At 42.2% G+C, this 12838-nt stretch overlaps 1 protein-coding gene and 1 long non-coding RNA gene across 4 annotated transcripts in view; one reads left to right on the plus strand and one right to left on the minus strand.

Annotated features, from left to right (window-relative positions):
- Window positions 1-3277, minus strand: part of LOC124246126 (uncharacterized) — a 113936-nt gene extending 110659 nt beyond the window's left edge. Inside the window, exon 1 of one of the 2 annotated variants that reach the window (XR_006890397.1) lies at window positions 3162-3277. This is a non-coding gene — a long non-coding RNA (uncharacterized LOC124246126). Of the gene's footprint in view, window positions 1-2972 lie in introns of both variants that reach the window. The other variant, XR_006890396.1, reaches the window with a different exon arrangement.
- Window positions 3278-3433: 156 nt separating this feature from the next.
- MED14 (mediator complex subunit 14) overlaps window positions 3434-12838 on the plus strand; it is a 64294-nt gene continuing 54889 nt past the window's right edge. For both annotated transcript variants that reach the window (XM_046673315.1, XM_046673314.1), the window contains exons 1-3: window positions 3434-3974; window positions 8620-8646; window positions 10949-11054. In XM_046673315.1, coding sequence (XP_046529271.1) covers window positions 3760-3974; window positions 8620-8646; window positions 10949-11054 — 348 coding nt within the window. In that variant the 5' untranslated portion in view covers window positions 3434-3759. The remainder of the gene's footprint in view (window positions 3975-8619; window positions 8647-10948; window positions 11055-12838) is intronic.

A 12838-nucleotide genomic window follows, 5' to 3' on the forward strand; every position in this document is an offset into this window, starting at 1 on the left:
AGTAGTTAGCTCAGGGCTAACTACTGCCAGTCCTCCTCTTTTTGCTGAGGAAGACTGGCCCTGAGCTAACATCCGTGCCCATCTTCCTCTACTTTATATGTGGGACGCCTACCACTGCATGGCTTGCCAAGTGGTGCCATGTCCGCACCCAGGATCCGAACCAGCAAATCCCAAGCCGCCGAGAAGCGGAATGTGTGAACTTAACTGCTGCGCCACCGGGCCGGCCCCCAGCTGCATTTCTTAGAGGTTGATCCTGGTCCTTGCCTCCCTCCACACATAGATAACATCAGCATCTCTGAACTTGTTTGATGTATAACCAAGAAATTCTCGTTTGTGTTACCTTCAATGTATAATCTAGAGAAAAGCCCAGATGTACTCTATCCCCCTTTTCTTTTTTTTTTAAATCTAGTTGTACTGTTTGTGAAAGAGATACAAGCTGTGCCTAAACTCGCACCCCTCAGAGCAGTTCCATCAGAGCACTCTGTTGAACTGTTTCCTGGGGTTTGAACTCCTCATGCTGATTACTGAATAAACTCCTTCACTAATATCACCGGACTCTATTTCAGCCGACATGTCACATAGTCAGGAGAGACCTCACTGAGGATTTTCTCATTTAAGCTGATACTGGAAGGATGAGAAGCCAGCCACACGAAGAGTCGGGAAACAATCGTTTCAGGTGTCTGGAACGGTGGACAAGCCCTAACACCTTAGGGAATGGCATGTACTAGACTCAGTGAGGTTACAGTGCAAGGAGCGAGGGAAAGAGCGGCAGGAGAGGGAGGTAAAGAAGCAGGCAAGGGCCACTCTGTTCATGGCTTTAGAGGCCACAGGAACAAGTTTGGGTTTTCTTTTATATGCAAAGCCATTAAAGTGTTCTCATTTTTTCTAGGTTAGTCAGACCATACTCACTCACGGTATTGTGAGTTCCTTCCTTCAATTCCACTATGAATGGAGCATCCGTTGAATGAACGCAATTACCAGTTTTACTCTCCGTTTTGGAGGACTTGATCGCAATATTAAATAAAAAGAGAAGAAAAAATTACTTTTCAATTCCTTTCCCGCCTTTTTGTGTCTGAGGGGCAGCTGTATGTTTCCAAATGATGACAATTTCACTTTTTCATCAAAAAGGCTTAAAAGGAAATGTACCTTTTTTCCTCCACATTTTGCAATCAATTTGTTCCCTTTATTAAAATCAGATTGACTCCATGAAAGATCTAAAGCGTTAAGGTCAATTTAAGAGCTGAGGAAATATGCTGGTAGTTCTGGAACTATCTGAGGTGCAACAGAATGAGGCGATGAGCAAACAGAGGAACAATTGAAAAGTGTGAACGAAAGAATTATGTACATATACTACAGTGCCAAACATTGAACTGTTGGTTTTAAAATGATAAATTACACTATTTCCCAAAGTGGTCTGAATGTGAGTCATTCCTTTAGTAACTCAGCCAAACATGCTAACATTTTCTCTCCTTCCCCATTCATTTCTTCTACTAGTACTTCCTATATTTGCCTAGTGGTTATACTACCAGGTTGGGAGGTGGGCTATCATCTCTTCTAGGAGCTTTCATTTACACTACTTCCCCGATTTCCAACAATTCAAGCACAGCAAGTTTCACAGTCCTACTCCTGTATTTTTGCCCAATTTTCCTCTAGAATATCCTTTTTAATAACTAGTACTTTTCAATTTTTAAAGATACCTATTCAAACACAGAAATTTCAATAGAATCTAATCTGATAGATGTGTGTGAAATTTTCTGTGTTCTAAAACAACCACCATCCACCTATTAAATTATTTTTTATTTGCATGATGCTTGCACTCTCTCTAGGTAGACCCTTAGTGCCAAATAGAATGAATACCAAAATGCCTGACGTACAACTGTGTTTAACATATGCAATAGGGCAGAGTTAAAATCCTATCAACATCACAAAGAATCAGAATCTGAATGGTAGAAAAGACCTCCAGGACCATCTCATACAACCACCTATCTTTTGTGTGTTTGTGACCACCAGGGTTTTTTAACTGAAGTCAGTAGTTTTCAAAAGAGGAAATAAATCTTCAGTAAAACAAATCAAAATAGCTGCAAGAGAAATGGTATGATTCTAGCTAACATAAAAAATTTGTTTCCTAAGGTAGCTTGCATGGGGATGGCTGATAGTCTCTGCCCTCCAGCCACTGCACCTGGAGTGGGTACAAGTAATCCTAATGCCTTTTGATAAGTACCCTGACACTGTGTGTAAATGTGCTTTAGGACCACAATGGAGGGAGCAAGTGATTACACTCCAAATGTCCCACCTTCAGAAGACAGGTGAATGGCCTTCCAGAATGACTAAGAATTACACAAGTGGACAAGGATGAAAGTATTTTAACCTTAGAGAACAGCAAAAGCATCTTACACCTACGAGTTACAGATAGGAATCTGCAAAACGATGTTTGAAAAGGGTTGCAGCAATGGACGCTTTCCTAACAGTGGATTTCTTCCCCAGCTGCACGTTAGAATCACCCAGGAAGCCTTTAAAAATCCCGAAGCCCAGATCTCACATCAGACCAGTCAAAGCCGAATCTCTGGGGCTGGCATAAGTCTTCGCACGCATAAGTAAATTTAAAGCCCTTCCCCACCCCTGTGATTTCAACGTGCAAGCGAGGTGGAGAATCACCATGTTCAAGCAGGAGGCAAAACATTAAAGGTGAATTTTGCGGGAGAAAGAGCGGCAGCAGGACACAGAGGAACTGAAAGCCCTTGAAGGGCTGGGCGGCCACTGCAAGAGCAGGGACAAGAACCGAGTGAGAGGCAGCGAGAGAGGATTTAAGGGCTGTTTCTGTGGAATAACTGCCGAGATTCGGGGTTGGTAATAAAATCAGCATATATCCAACTGTACTAAAGTGAAATTATTCTGCCAGCGGCCCCGCTCCTACCCCCAATCATATTTTCTCGCATTTTTTCCCACAGTTAAAAAAAAAAAAAAAAACCCACACAATGACGGAAACGTCTTCTATCCCACGAAAGGCGCATGGGCAGACAGTGGGCGGGGCAGAGAGCTGAGAAATCAGAAGCGCGCAGCCGCTACAATTCCTTCCCGATTCCAGAACCCCAAGTCACAGACACCGGACGGGGAGCCCTCCCGGCCGCGTTCGCGCCCCACAGCGGAGCGCGTAGAGATACCTCAGGCCAAACTGGTGCCTTTGAAACCTGGGAGGGCGCCGAGGGCAAGGGCGGGGCAACTGATGACGTTCGCCGTGACGCCGCCGGCTCCGCCCTCACGCCCGCTTCCGGCGGCGCGCGCCCCCGCTTCCGCTTTTCCCGCCCGCGCGCCGGCCCCGCCCCGCTCCCACGCGCCCCACTAGCGTCCTGGCGCCCGACAGCCGCGAGAAAAGGCACAGGTTGCTGTCGGAAGTCCCCCTGCAGGTTCCCCTTCCGTTTTGCCTAACGACTTCCGCTTTAGGCCGTCAACATGGATGCCGCGGCTGCCTGGCAAAGCGGCCTCTGAGCGGTTGCGGAGGCGCAGCTTCTCTGCGGCGTCCGCCCCGCTTCTCCGCCTTCCCTGCTCCCCCCCGCCCCTCGCTCCCGTCCCTGGGGCCGGCGGGCTCGTCGCTACATGGGGGCGGGCCTCCGCGGCCGGCGCACGGCTTCCTGTTCTGAGGCCGCCTGGCAGTAGGTGGCGGCGACTCTGCCCGCGCCCGCTTCGGCGCGGTGACCGAGCGCCCGGGAGGCTCGAGGGCCTCATCTTGTGCCGCTGCGCCCAGCCAGGCCCTGCGCCGCCATGGCCCCAGTGCAGCTGGAGAACCACCAGCTGGTCCCGCCCGGAGGCGGCGGCGGGGGCAGCGGCGGCCCCGCGTCTGCCCCGGCGCCTCCTCCTCCCGGAGCCGCAGTGGCGGCGGCCGCTGCGGCGGCGGCCAGCCCTGGCTACCGGCTGAGCACCCTCATCGAGTTTCTGCTGCACCGGGCCTACTCGGAGCTCATGGTGTTGACGGACCTGTAAGTGCCGCGAAACCCATGCCTGCTCCCCAGCCCCCCCTTCCCGCCCAACCGGCGGAGAGAGGCTCGCACCTCCCTCTCCGCAAAGGCTGCTGTTTTCTCCTCTCCGCCGGGCTGCTTGGTCTAGAATTTCTGAATTCGTGGGGCTCAGCGGAGGTGCAGGAGCAGCTTTGCATTTGGGGTCTTTTCTGAAGGTGCAGCACCGGAGAGTTGTTAATTATGCATGTTGTTAGGCTTTCACTGAAAATCCCGCCTTTGGGATTTTTTGCTCCAGTTGCCAACAGAACCCTATTGATTTCTTGGCTGGAAGCTTTTTAGTCCAAAGTCCAAGGCTGGGTTTAGGAATACATAACATTCGGGCTTTAAAAAGAAAAGCCCAAAGACAAGAAATCTGTTTTACAGCCTCTTGACTGTACATTTTAAATGTAGGTTGTAATTGCTTCTGACAAAGTTTGAACTCAGGAGATGTATTGTGTATAAAAGCATCCAAAATTTGAGGTTCCAAGGTTTTTTTTTCCTGGGACGTTTCAGAGTGTTTGAAGTCTTCACGCGTTTAATGTAAGTAAAAGGTTTTTTCTAACTGGCCTGCTGTTATTGTCTCTGGAGTATGAAGGGAGTTTATAAATCACCAAGTTACCAATGAAATGCCTTGGGACATGATTAGGATATTAATCCCTTCAGGCACAGGATCAGAATACGCTGTAATGATTTTCAGTGTGTGAAGAAAAGAACTATAAAATTGGGGGGTATAAATACTTGAATTACTATTTTACATTTTTTAATCCAGGTTCAGAATTATTCGTTTCTGTCCAGGTTAGTTTTTATCTATCTATTGCTAGACTCCAGATCAGTGTTTTCTGTTGAAATACATTAGTATGTAGATATTAGGCTGTAAAGTGTCACAGTAATTCGTTACTACAGACTGTTAAAATATTTGTTTGCAGGTGACTAAAAGAATAGATTCCACTTATTCCTGGAAAACGTCATTCTCACTCATATTTGGTATACTGTACTTTATTGAAGGGGACAGAAGGAAGGCTGTCGCTGCCTAATGAGAAACTTAAATAGCTGTCATGATTAGGGATTATTGTAGTAATATACTTCTCTGCACCAGTTATTGCCAGATTTCATAAAAATCCAAGAGTATCCATGAGAAAATTTGATGTATGTGACAGTCACCTGTCCTAAAATGTTGAAAACTGCTCTCAGTGGTTGTGTGATTTGTATAATTTGTTTTTCCATAGGGGGTTTGTAGAAATTATTTGAATTATATTGTCTTTTTCTTATTATTTTAGGACTTAGTTATGAAGAGAGAAATATCTGTGTTGTTGTTATAGAATAAGAATATAGTTTTGGTCCCGCACCCTTTATATAATGATGATTCCCATGCTTATATCTCCAGCACAGACCTCTCCACTGAGCTCCAGACTCTATACCCAGATGCCTATATTTAAATACCTAATGGACATTTTAATGTGCCTAGTCTGGAACCAAACTCCTGATTCCACTTGATTTCCCCAAACCTTTCCTCTTTGACTAAGTAGTATCTCCCTTCTCCCTGTTGTTGCATAAGCCAAAAATTTTCAAGTAATTCCTGGCTCCTCTTTCTTTGAATCCCACACCCAGTACCTCAGCAAGCCTTGTCATCTCTGACTTCAGAATCTGACCACTTTTCAACATTTCCATCAAGTGTGAATCCTTCGCCCATGTTGCTGCAGTAGTCTGCTAGCTGGTATCTCGCCTGCTGCCCTTGCCCCTCGACAGGTTTTTCTCCTTTAAATAGCCAGGATGATACTTTTAAAACTCCTCTGCTCACAGCTCTCCCGTGGTTCCCCATATCACTTAGAGTAAAAAGTTTTTGTAGTCACCAATATGTAGAGTGACCGTAAAGTTTATGGTCCAAATCAGGACACTTTTGAGCATGAAAGGTGCTGTTAATAATAGTGTCGGAGCAACAAGCATAAACTGGAACTGCCTTGAGCAAACTGGACATGTGGTCACCTTACCTTTAAGACCCTGCATGATCTGTGCCTTCTTTCCCTTACGTCTTTAACTTCATCTCCTAATACTCTCCTCCCTGCTTAGTCTGTTTCAGCCACACTACTCCTCTTGATGTTTCTTGATAGTGCCAGGCACACACCCACCTTAGAGCCTTTGCTCTTCCCCTAGAAATCTGTGTGGTTTGCTTTCTCATTTCCTTTAGGTCTTTGTTCTGATCTAACTTATCAGAGACTTTCTCTGACCACCCATGAAAAGCACTCTGCCCCTTCAATCTATCCTCTGTTACTCACTGCTTTGTTTTTCTCTACAGCACTTATCACCACTGGCCATTATTCCTTTCTTGCCTGTCCCCTCCCCACTGGAAGCTCTATGAGGATGGGGAGTTTGATCTGTTTGCTACTTTCCCCAGGGCCTAGAACGATGCCTGGCACATAGTTGGGGCTTAACTAAGTATTTATTGATTTAATACATCAACAAATGAATTTTTAGAATTATCGTTGTAGACCATGGAGAATTTAATGGGAAAATTCACTGTTATTTTTGGTACATAGGCATATAAAATAACCTTTTTCTCTTTTGATTTGTGGTAACCAAAATTAGTTTAGGAATTTTCCTTGGAAGTTCCTAAAACATGTATTTTTCCTTGTTCCAGGTAGAAACTGTCAGGATTAATGTTTTAATGTAAAAGCAGTGTTCTAGGTACACTTTATTTATTTATTTGTAAAGATTTTCTTTTTCCTTTTTCTCCCCAAAGCCCCCCGGTATATAGTTGTGTATTTTTAGTTGTGGGTCCCTCTAGTTGTGGCATGTGGGACGCCACCTCAGCATGGCTCTGAGCGGTGCCATGTCCGCACCTAGGATTCGAACCCACGAAACCCTGGGCTGCCCCAAGCGGAGCGGGCAAACTTAACCACTCGGCCACAGGCCTGGCCCCTAGGTACACTTTATAAGAGTCATATTTCTGCCACATTTGATGCTTGTCTGTGAACTACTGAAAGTGAAAACGAAGCCTTGGCAATTTTAGGTGGTTTGTTTTTGGCCCCAGATTTCTGATTTTTTCCTTCTGCTTGTCTACTTCCTCCTTCCCCCCAGTGTACATGCTCTCATCTTAGAGTTTACACTGCCTTGACTTATTAGGGACTTAGGTTCTAGTCCTTTTTTTAAACCTCTTTTAAAATGAGAAAATGCTAGGATCTCAGTCATGTAAACTTGTCTTATCACACTTTGGTGTAAATTGGTTTCTGTGAGTGACTTCCAAAAATTTGCATTTTAGAGCTTTTGCCCCAAATGGTAGATTTGTTATCCATAAAGAAATTTTAAATAGATTAGGAGAAATTGGGGGAAAAGGGATGCAGGCAGCAAAGCCTATCCTTTGTCCCTAAAATGTCACCACCTCTGACATGAGATGATCCTTTTAGGGTCTCTGGGGCAGGTGGGAAGAGCTGGAACAATGCTTCCTGTTCTTTCTACCCCCAAAGGCTCTACTCTTCTGTTTCTCTCTTATGCACACACTAGCATCCATGCTTCTCATTCTCTCCCTCCCTTGAGGACAAGGGCTGTGGCTTTGAGAGGAGTGTTCTCAGGAGCTTTTGCATGTAGAAGAACTGGCCAATTGCAATCTTATAGTAGGGCCTTAATTTCTGCTTCATCTTCTGATCTGCTGGTCCTTCCAGCTCCTACCTAGTTTCCTTTATCACTCGGATCATAGCTTCAGCTTCCATCCCACCGTCTGCCCTAAGAATTATAGGTAACTACAAGGCAGAACTCATTTTAATAGTTTCCTCTCCTTGTACATCGACTCTCTGGAGGTGGTTTTAGTTTTTTTGCACCTGTGGCACGTGGGTGGGAGAAGAACATCTAAGCGGCTCGCCGTGTATTCTTCAAGAAGTGATGAGATGTAGGGGAGCCTTTAGAGTTGTTCAGACCGTTGAGTCTTGGACCATGAGATAGAGGTTTACAGAATGTGGTGATTCAGGAGGCCCATTAGGACCTTTGTAAGCATCAGTGGACGTGAGAGTGTTAAATGGTATAATTTATCAGGGAAAATGGGGACATTGGTTTCTGGCTATCAGTACTGGAGAACTAGCAAAAAAGAAATCAAAACCTTACTGGAGCTGTTTACGAGTAATATAAATCATTTACGACTAACCGCCATGCAACGTCATAATTACAGTAAAACCCTTGGCTGACACTGGCCCTTTTGTGTGCTTAGCTTCCACTTTTCCCACCATAACAAAACATGGAGGCATTATTGCTTGGAAGCAAGGTTCCATTGGTTATGGGAGGCTGGCAACTAAGTAGTACTCTGCATCTATGGCCATTTTGGTCTTATATTTTCTCTGACTCCCTATGATATAGTGTGCTAAGGTAAGACTTGGGCTTTTTAAATCTTTGAGGTTCATGCACTCCCTTTTGATTTTGAATTTTGAATGGAAAGAGATGTTCCTTTGTTGGTTTTTCCCTTATAGCTTTGTTGCTGGAAACTCAAAAATTAAAAAGAGTAGATAGCTGCACAAGCTTGTAGTGGTTATTTATCCAGTTTTTTGAAACACTAAAGTATTTAAAAGAATCAAAGACCATTATCATACTTTGATGAAGATATGCATGTATTTAGTCAATTTCTCTTTTTTTCCCTTTTTCTTAGACTGCCAAGGAAATCTGATGTGGAAAGGTGAGTATGAAAAAACCTTAAATCTGTCTCTTTGTTGATATATCTATGATTGTGTGTGTGTGTGTGTGTGTGGGAATGGGTGGTAGGGCTGTGGATCAGAAACCTAGGCCCAGAGAGCCTAGGGTGGTTTTTCACACCATATGTTTTGGGAGCCCTGGGAAATGTAATTTCCTCCTCCTTGACAATACTTGGTGTGAGACTGACTCTGGACCTTCTGTTCTAGGACTTTATTGAGTCACTGACCAGGTCAAGTCCCTGAGGGGAATAGGAAAATGTAGAAGATACAGTCCCTAATGGAAGAAGCTGAGGAGCAGACTGACTTTAGAAAGTTCGCTGCTAATTTACCATTTGATATCTTTAGAGAATTGATATTTGCTTACTGCTATTGCTGTTTTATAGTTGCGAGAATTTTGATTCAGTTGGAGTTTGGGACTTAAGACATAACTAAATACTAGTGTGTTTGCATAGGCCAAAGGAACAAGATAAATTAAGATTTCAAAGCAATCATGCAATTGGGATTTAAATTGTGGCTGCAATATAGGCTGCTTGACTATATCTTTGGCACTACTTAGGCTCCTTGGTTGATTTTTTTTTTTAATACCAAGTCACTAGGGAGGATTTTAGCATTTATTAGTGACTATATTCTACCCCCAACTGACCTTTATTATAGAACTTAGACATACATCGAAAAGGTAGAGGTGGAAGAGACAATTGAAGCATACCTGTGTTATGGTTTGGCTGGTCAGTTTTAAAGGAAGGAAATGAAAGTCAGGATTTCTTCTGTCCACTGTGGGGCAGGAAGGCCTTGGAAAACTGACTCACACTGCCTATCACTTGAGACAACATGATATCAAAAAAAACCATGTTATAATAGTTTACAAAGGGGGACGTCTCCTTTCTGGTAGAGGAGCTCATTTAGGAAACCTAATTAATAATATGCAAATATGTTTGCTCTGGAAGAGAAGCAGAGACCTCACATCCTCTGTAAGCCATTGCTGAGTTAGAGTGACAGTACTGAGGCTCCTAGCACCAAGCGGGCTGCCAGAGCTTAATGTCCATTTAACATTTCTGCTATGTCCCAGTCTTTCCTGTGGTGCTCTGCTTGTTTTATCTCCTAGGATCCTTCATAGACACTGGCAGAGTCATAAATGTTTCTGTGTCCTTGGTTCTTCTCTTTATACTACCAATAATCATATTGCTGGCTGATCTTTAAGGAATCCTTTCAGGTGGTTTGTGGGCTGCGTATGCTCTCAATAGGAGCTAGACTCTGAGGTCTTCACTCAGGATTATATATCAGCAAAAACTCTTATTTTGGTGTGTTACCTTGTGGTGTTGATATTGGCAAGATGCAAAGATGTGGGTTGGATCTGTAGGTCACTGAACAGCTGTGTTAAGATTAATAGGTCAGAGTCCACTTGGAGGGAGGTTGGAGTCCTGCTGGGTCCTGTCATCAGTTCTAGCCTGTTAGATATTTTTTCAGTGTCTTAAGGTAAACCATGAAAGGTATGATTATCAGTTTTGTGGCTGTGACATGAAGTTGAGAGGTCTAGCTAACACATTGATTGACAGCATAAAGCTTTTAGTAAAGCTTTTAAGGCTTTGTACGGAGATGATAAAAATACTGATGAGTATTGGGAAAAGCAGCATTGTGGTGGGTATGGACAGACCTTCTAGCTTTTATTTTTAGTACCCAACTTTTTAAAATTTGCTTGGATAATTTAATATCTTAAGTTTGTCACTGAAGTAAGTTTGGTTAAGTTATTTACCAAATAAGTTATTTGATTATTCGACTTTTTAAATCATGCTCTTGCAAGATGGAAAATAGGTCCTTGCTTTTGTAGAAAGAGTGCAGTTTCAAGCTTTGGTAAAGATCTGTTTCAGTTCATTTCTCTTACCAAAAAGGTTACTAATTCATAACTCATAATTTCAATTATGAAATTCATAATTCATGACTCCAAATTTGGTCCCCTCTCTGACCCAGTTAACATCTATATAGTAATTTTATATCTGTGAATTTAGTATATTTTAGTAAACAACTTTTATTGCAATATAAAATTAATTTTTAAAATGTGATCTATTGCTAAAACATTCTTTGAATTTATTACTCTGAGGTGACAAATAAAGCATATGCAGGTGGTATACAACATGTGACAATAATTCACATTTAGATAAATATTTTAGGTGGTTCGTTTCATTGTAATGGTTGTAAACAAAGATTGACTTGTATTTTAGCTGAGATGAAATAAATTGTGAAGTACTCTTTCAAATATGTTGGTTCATTAAGAATTATTTTATTTTATAGGAAAATAGAAATAGTGCAGTTTGCTAGCCGGACACGCCAACTCTTTGTTCGATTATTAGCTTTAGTAAAATGGGCAAATAATGCTGGCAAAGTGGAAAAATGTGCGGTGAGTTAAAGTTTTGATTCTATTTTATATAATTGTTTTGAATGTTAATTTATAATAGACATAGTTTCTAATTTTAGCTTTAACTTATATCTGCTGATTTGTTTTGAGAGACATTACTTATGTGAGTAATCAGATTTCTGTATGATTATGTATAATATATTTCTGTAGAAACTTAGTATTTGTTTATGAATGCTTAATCAGAAAAAGAGTAGACGATGTCTGGAGGTATCATTACTCTAGAAGACATTAAATGACTTGCACTAAAGGAGGAAAACGGTTAGCTTGCATTTGTACGGTTCCTTAGAGTTTGCAAACTACTCCCTTAAGTTTTGCCTATTGATTCTTGATAGCCCTGTGAGAATGGCAGTTGATATTTTCTTGTTATTTTACAGATGAGGAAATAAGGTTCCTAGAAGTCAAATGACTTCTTCAAGGTCACAGAGCTGATGACAGCATTTATCTGTTCGTTTGTTTGTTTGTCTACTCATTCTCCAAACCTTTATTGAGCATAGTATATAGGGTCTGGTGGATGGAGACTTTAATAAGACACAGTCTCTGCTCTCAAGAAACTCATAGTCTTTTGACTGTTGAATCACTCTTTTGAATTCACAGGAGACATGTAGTAAAGTGTACCAAAGATACTAAAATCTGCCCCTAAAAAAGAAAGTTTTAAGCTATGTTCAAGAAGTGTTGAGGGACCACATCAGTAGGGATCCTGTGTTGGCCTATTGCGCTCATAACTTGGGGAGAATGGTGTGGTGTTAACAGATGAGATACACAATTACTCCTTCCTGTTTTACTTCAGTCACTTCTAATGAGGGGAATGGAGTTCATATTGGAAAGGGTAGAGTAATTATCATAAAATGAATAGAATCGCAAAATAATGAGAGTATTTACTCACTTTAATTGAAGTCAGCTCTCCAGGCCCAGCTCTACAAGGCCAAGTAACCTCCTAGCCACTGTCAATTATATTTGGAAAGCGGGGCGAAGTGGGTAGATGCTCTAAGTAAGCTTGACACTGATGCTTAAATTTTCTTTCACTCAATTATGTAATGACACTTAAAAACTTTATCAGGGGGCTGGCCCCGTGGCCGACTGGTTAAGTTTGCGCGCTTCGCTGCAGACAGCCCAGTGTTTCGTTGGTTCGAATCCTGGGTACAGACATGGCACTGCTCATCAAACCACGCTGAGGCAGCGTCCCACATGCCACAACTAGAAGGACCCACAACGAAGAATATTACAACTATGTACTGGGGGGCTTTGGGGAGAAAAAGGAAAAAAATAAAATGTTTAAAAAAACAAAAAAACTATCACTTTTTATAGATGAAAGCAGAAAAACAACTTTACGTCGGTGAAATTATATTCAAGTCATTTTTAAATTCTCTTAAGTTTGTCAAGCTTCCTGGATAAGTTAAAATTAGCAGCTACCCAGTCAGTATAGAGGTACCATAATAAATTTGTTGTTAGCACCTTGACAAGCTAAGTTGAAAATATTCTTATAGTAATTTTGTATTTGCAAATCTATTGGGGTTTGCCTATTCCATAAAATTTCACTTCAGAAAGAAATCTACAACACAGTTGTGTTTTTCACATGATTTCCTGACACCTTCACCTCAGTTTGAGCCCACTGCATTTGCTCTCCTCAGTTTCATGAGGTTATGTGAAAATTGCTCAAGTGAAAGGAAAAAGAAAAAAGAGGTTATGAAGAAGTTGAGAATTTAAAATTCTAAAATATTCTTTTTTTTTAAGTGAAAAATAAAACCTGATTTACATTGAAGTTAACA

The sequence above is a fragment of the Equus quagga genome, chromosome 10 (genome assembly GCF_021613505.1).
Source record: "Equus quagga isolate Etosha38 chromosome 10, UCLA_HA_Equagga_1.0, whole genome shotgun sequence".
In the NCBI taxonomy this organism is placed as follows: Eukaryota; Metazoa; Chordata; class Mammalia; order Perissodactyla; family Equidae; genus Equus; species Equus quagga.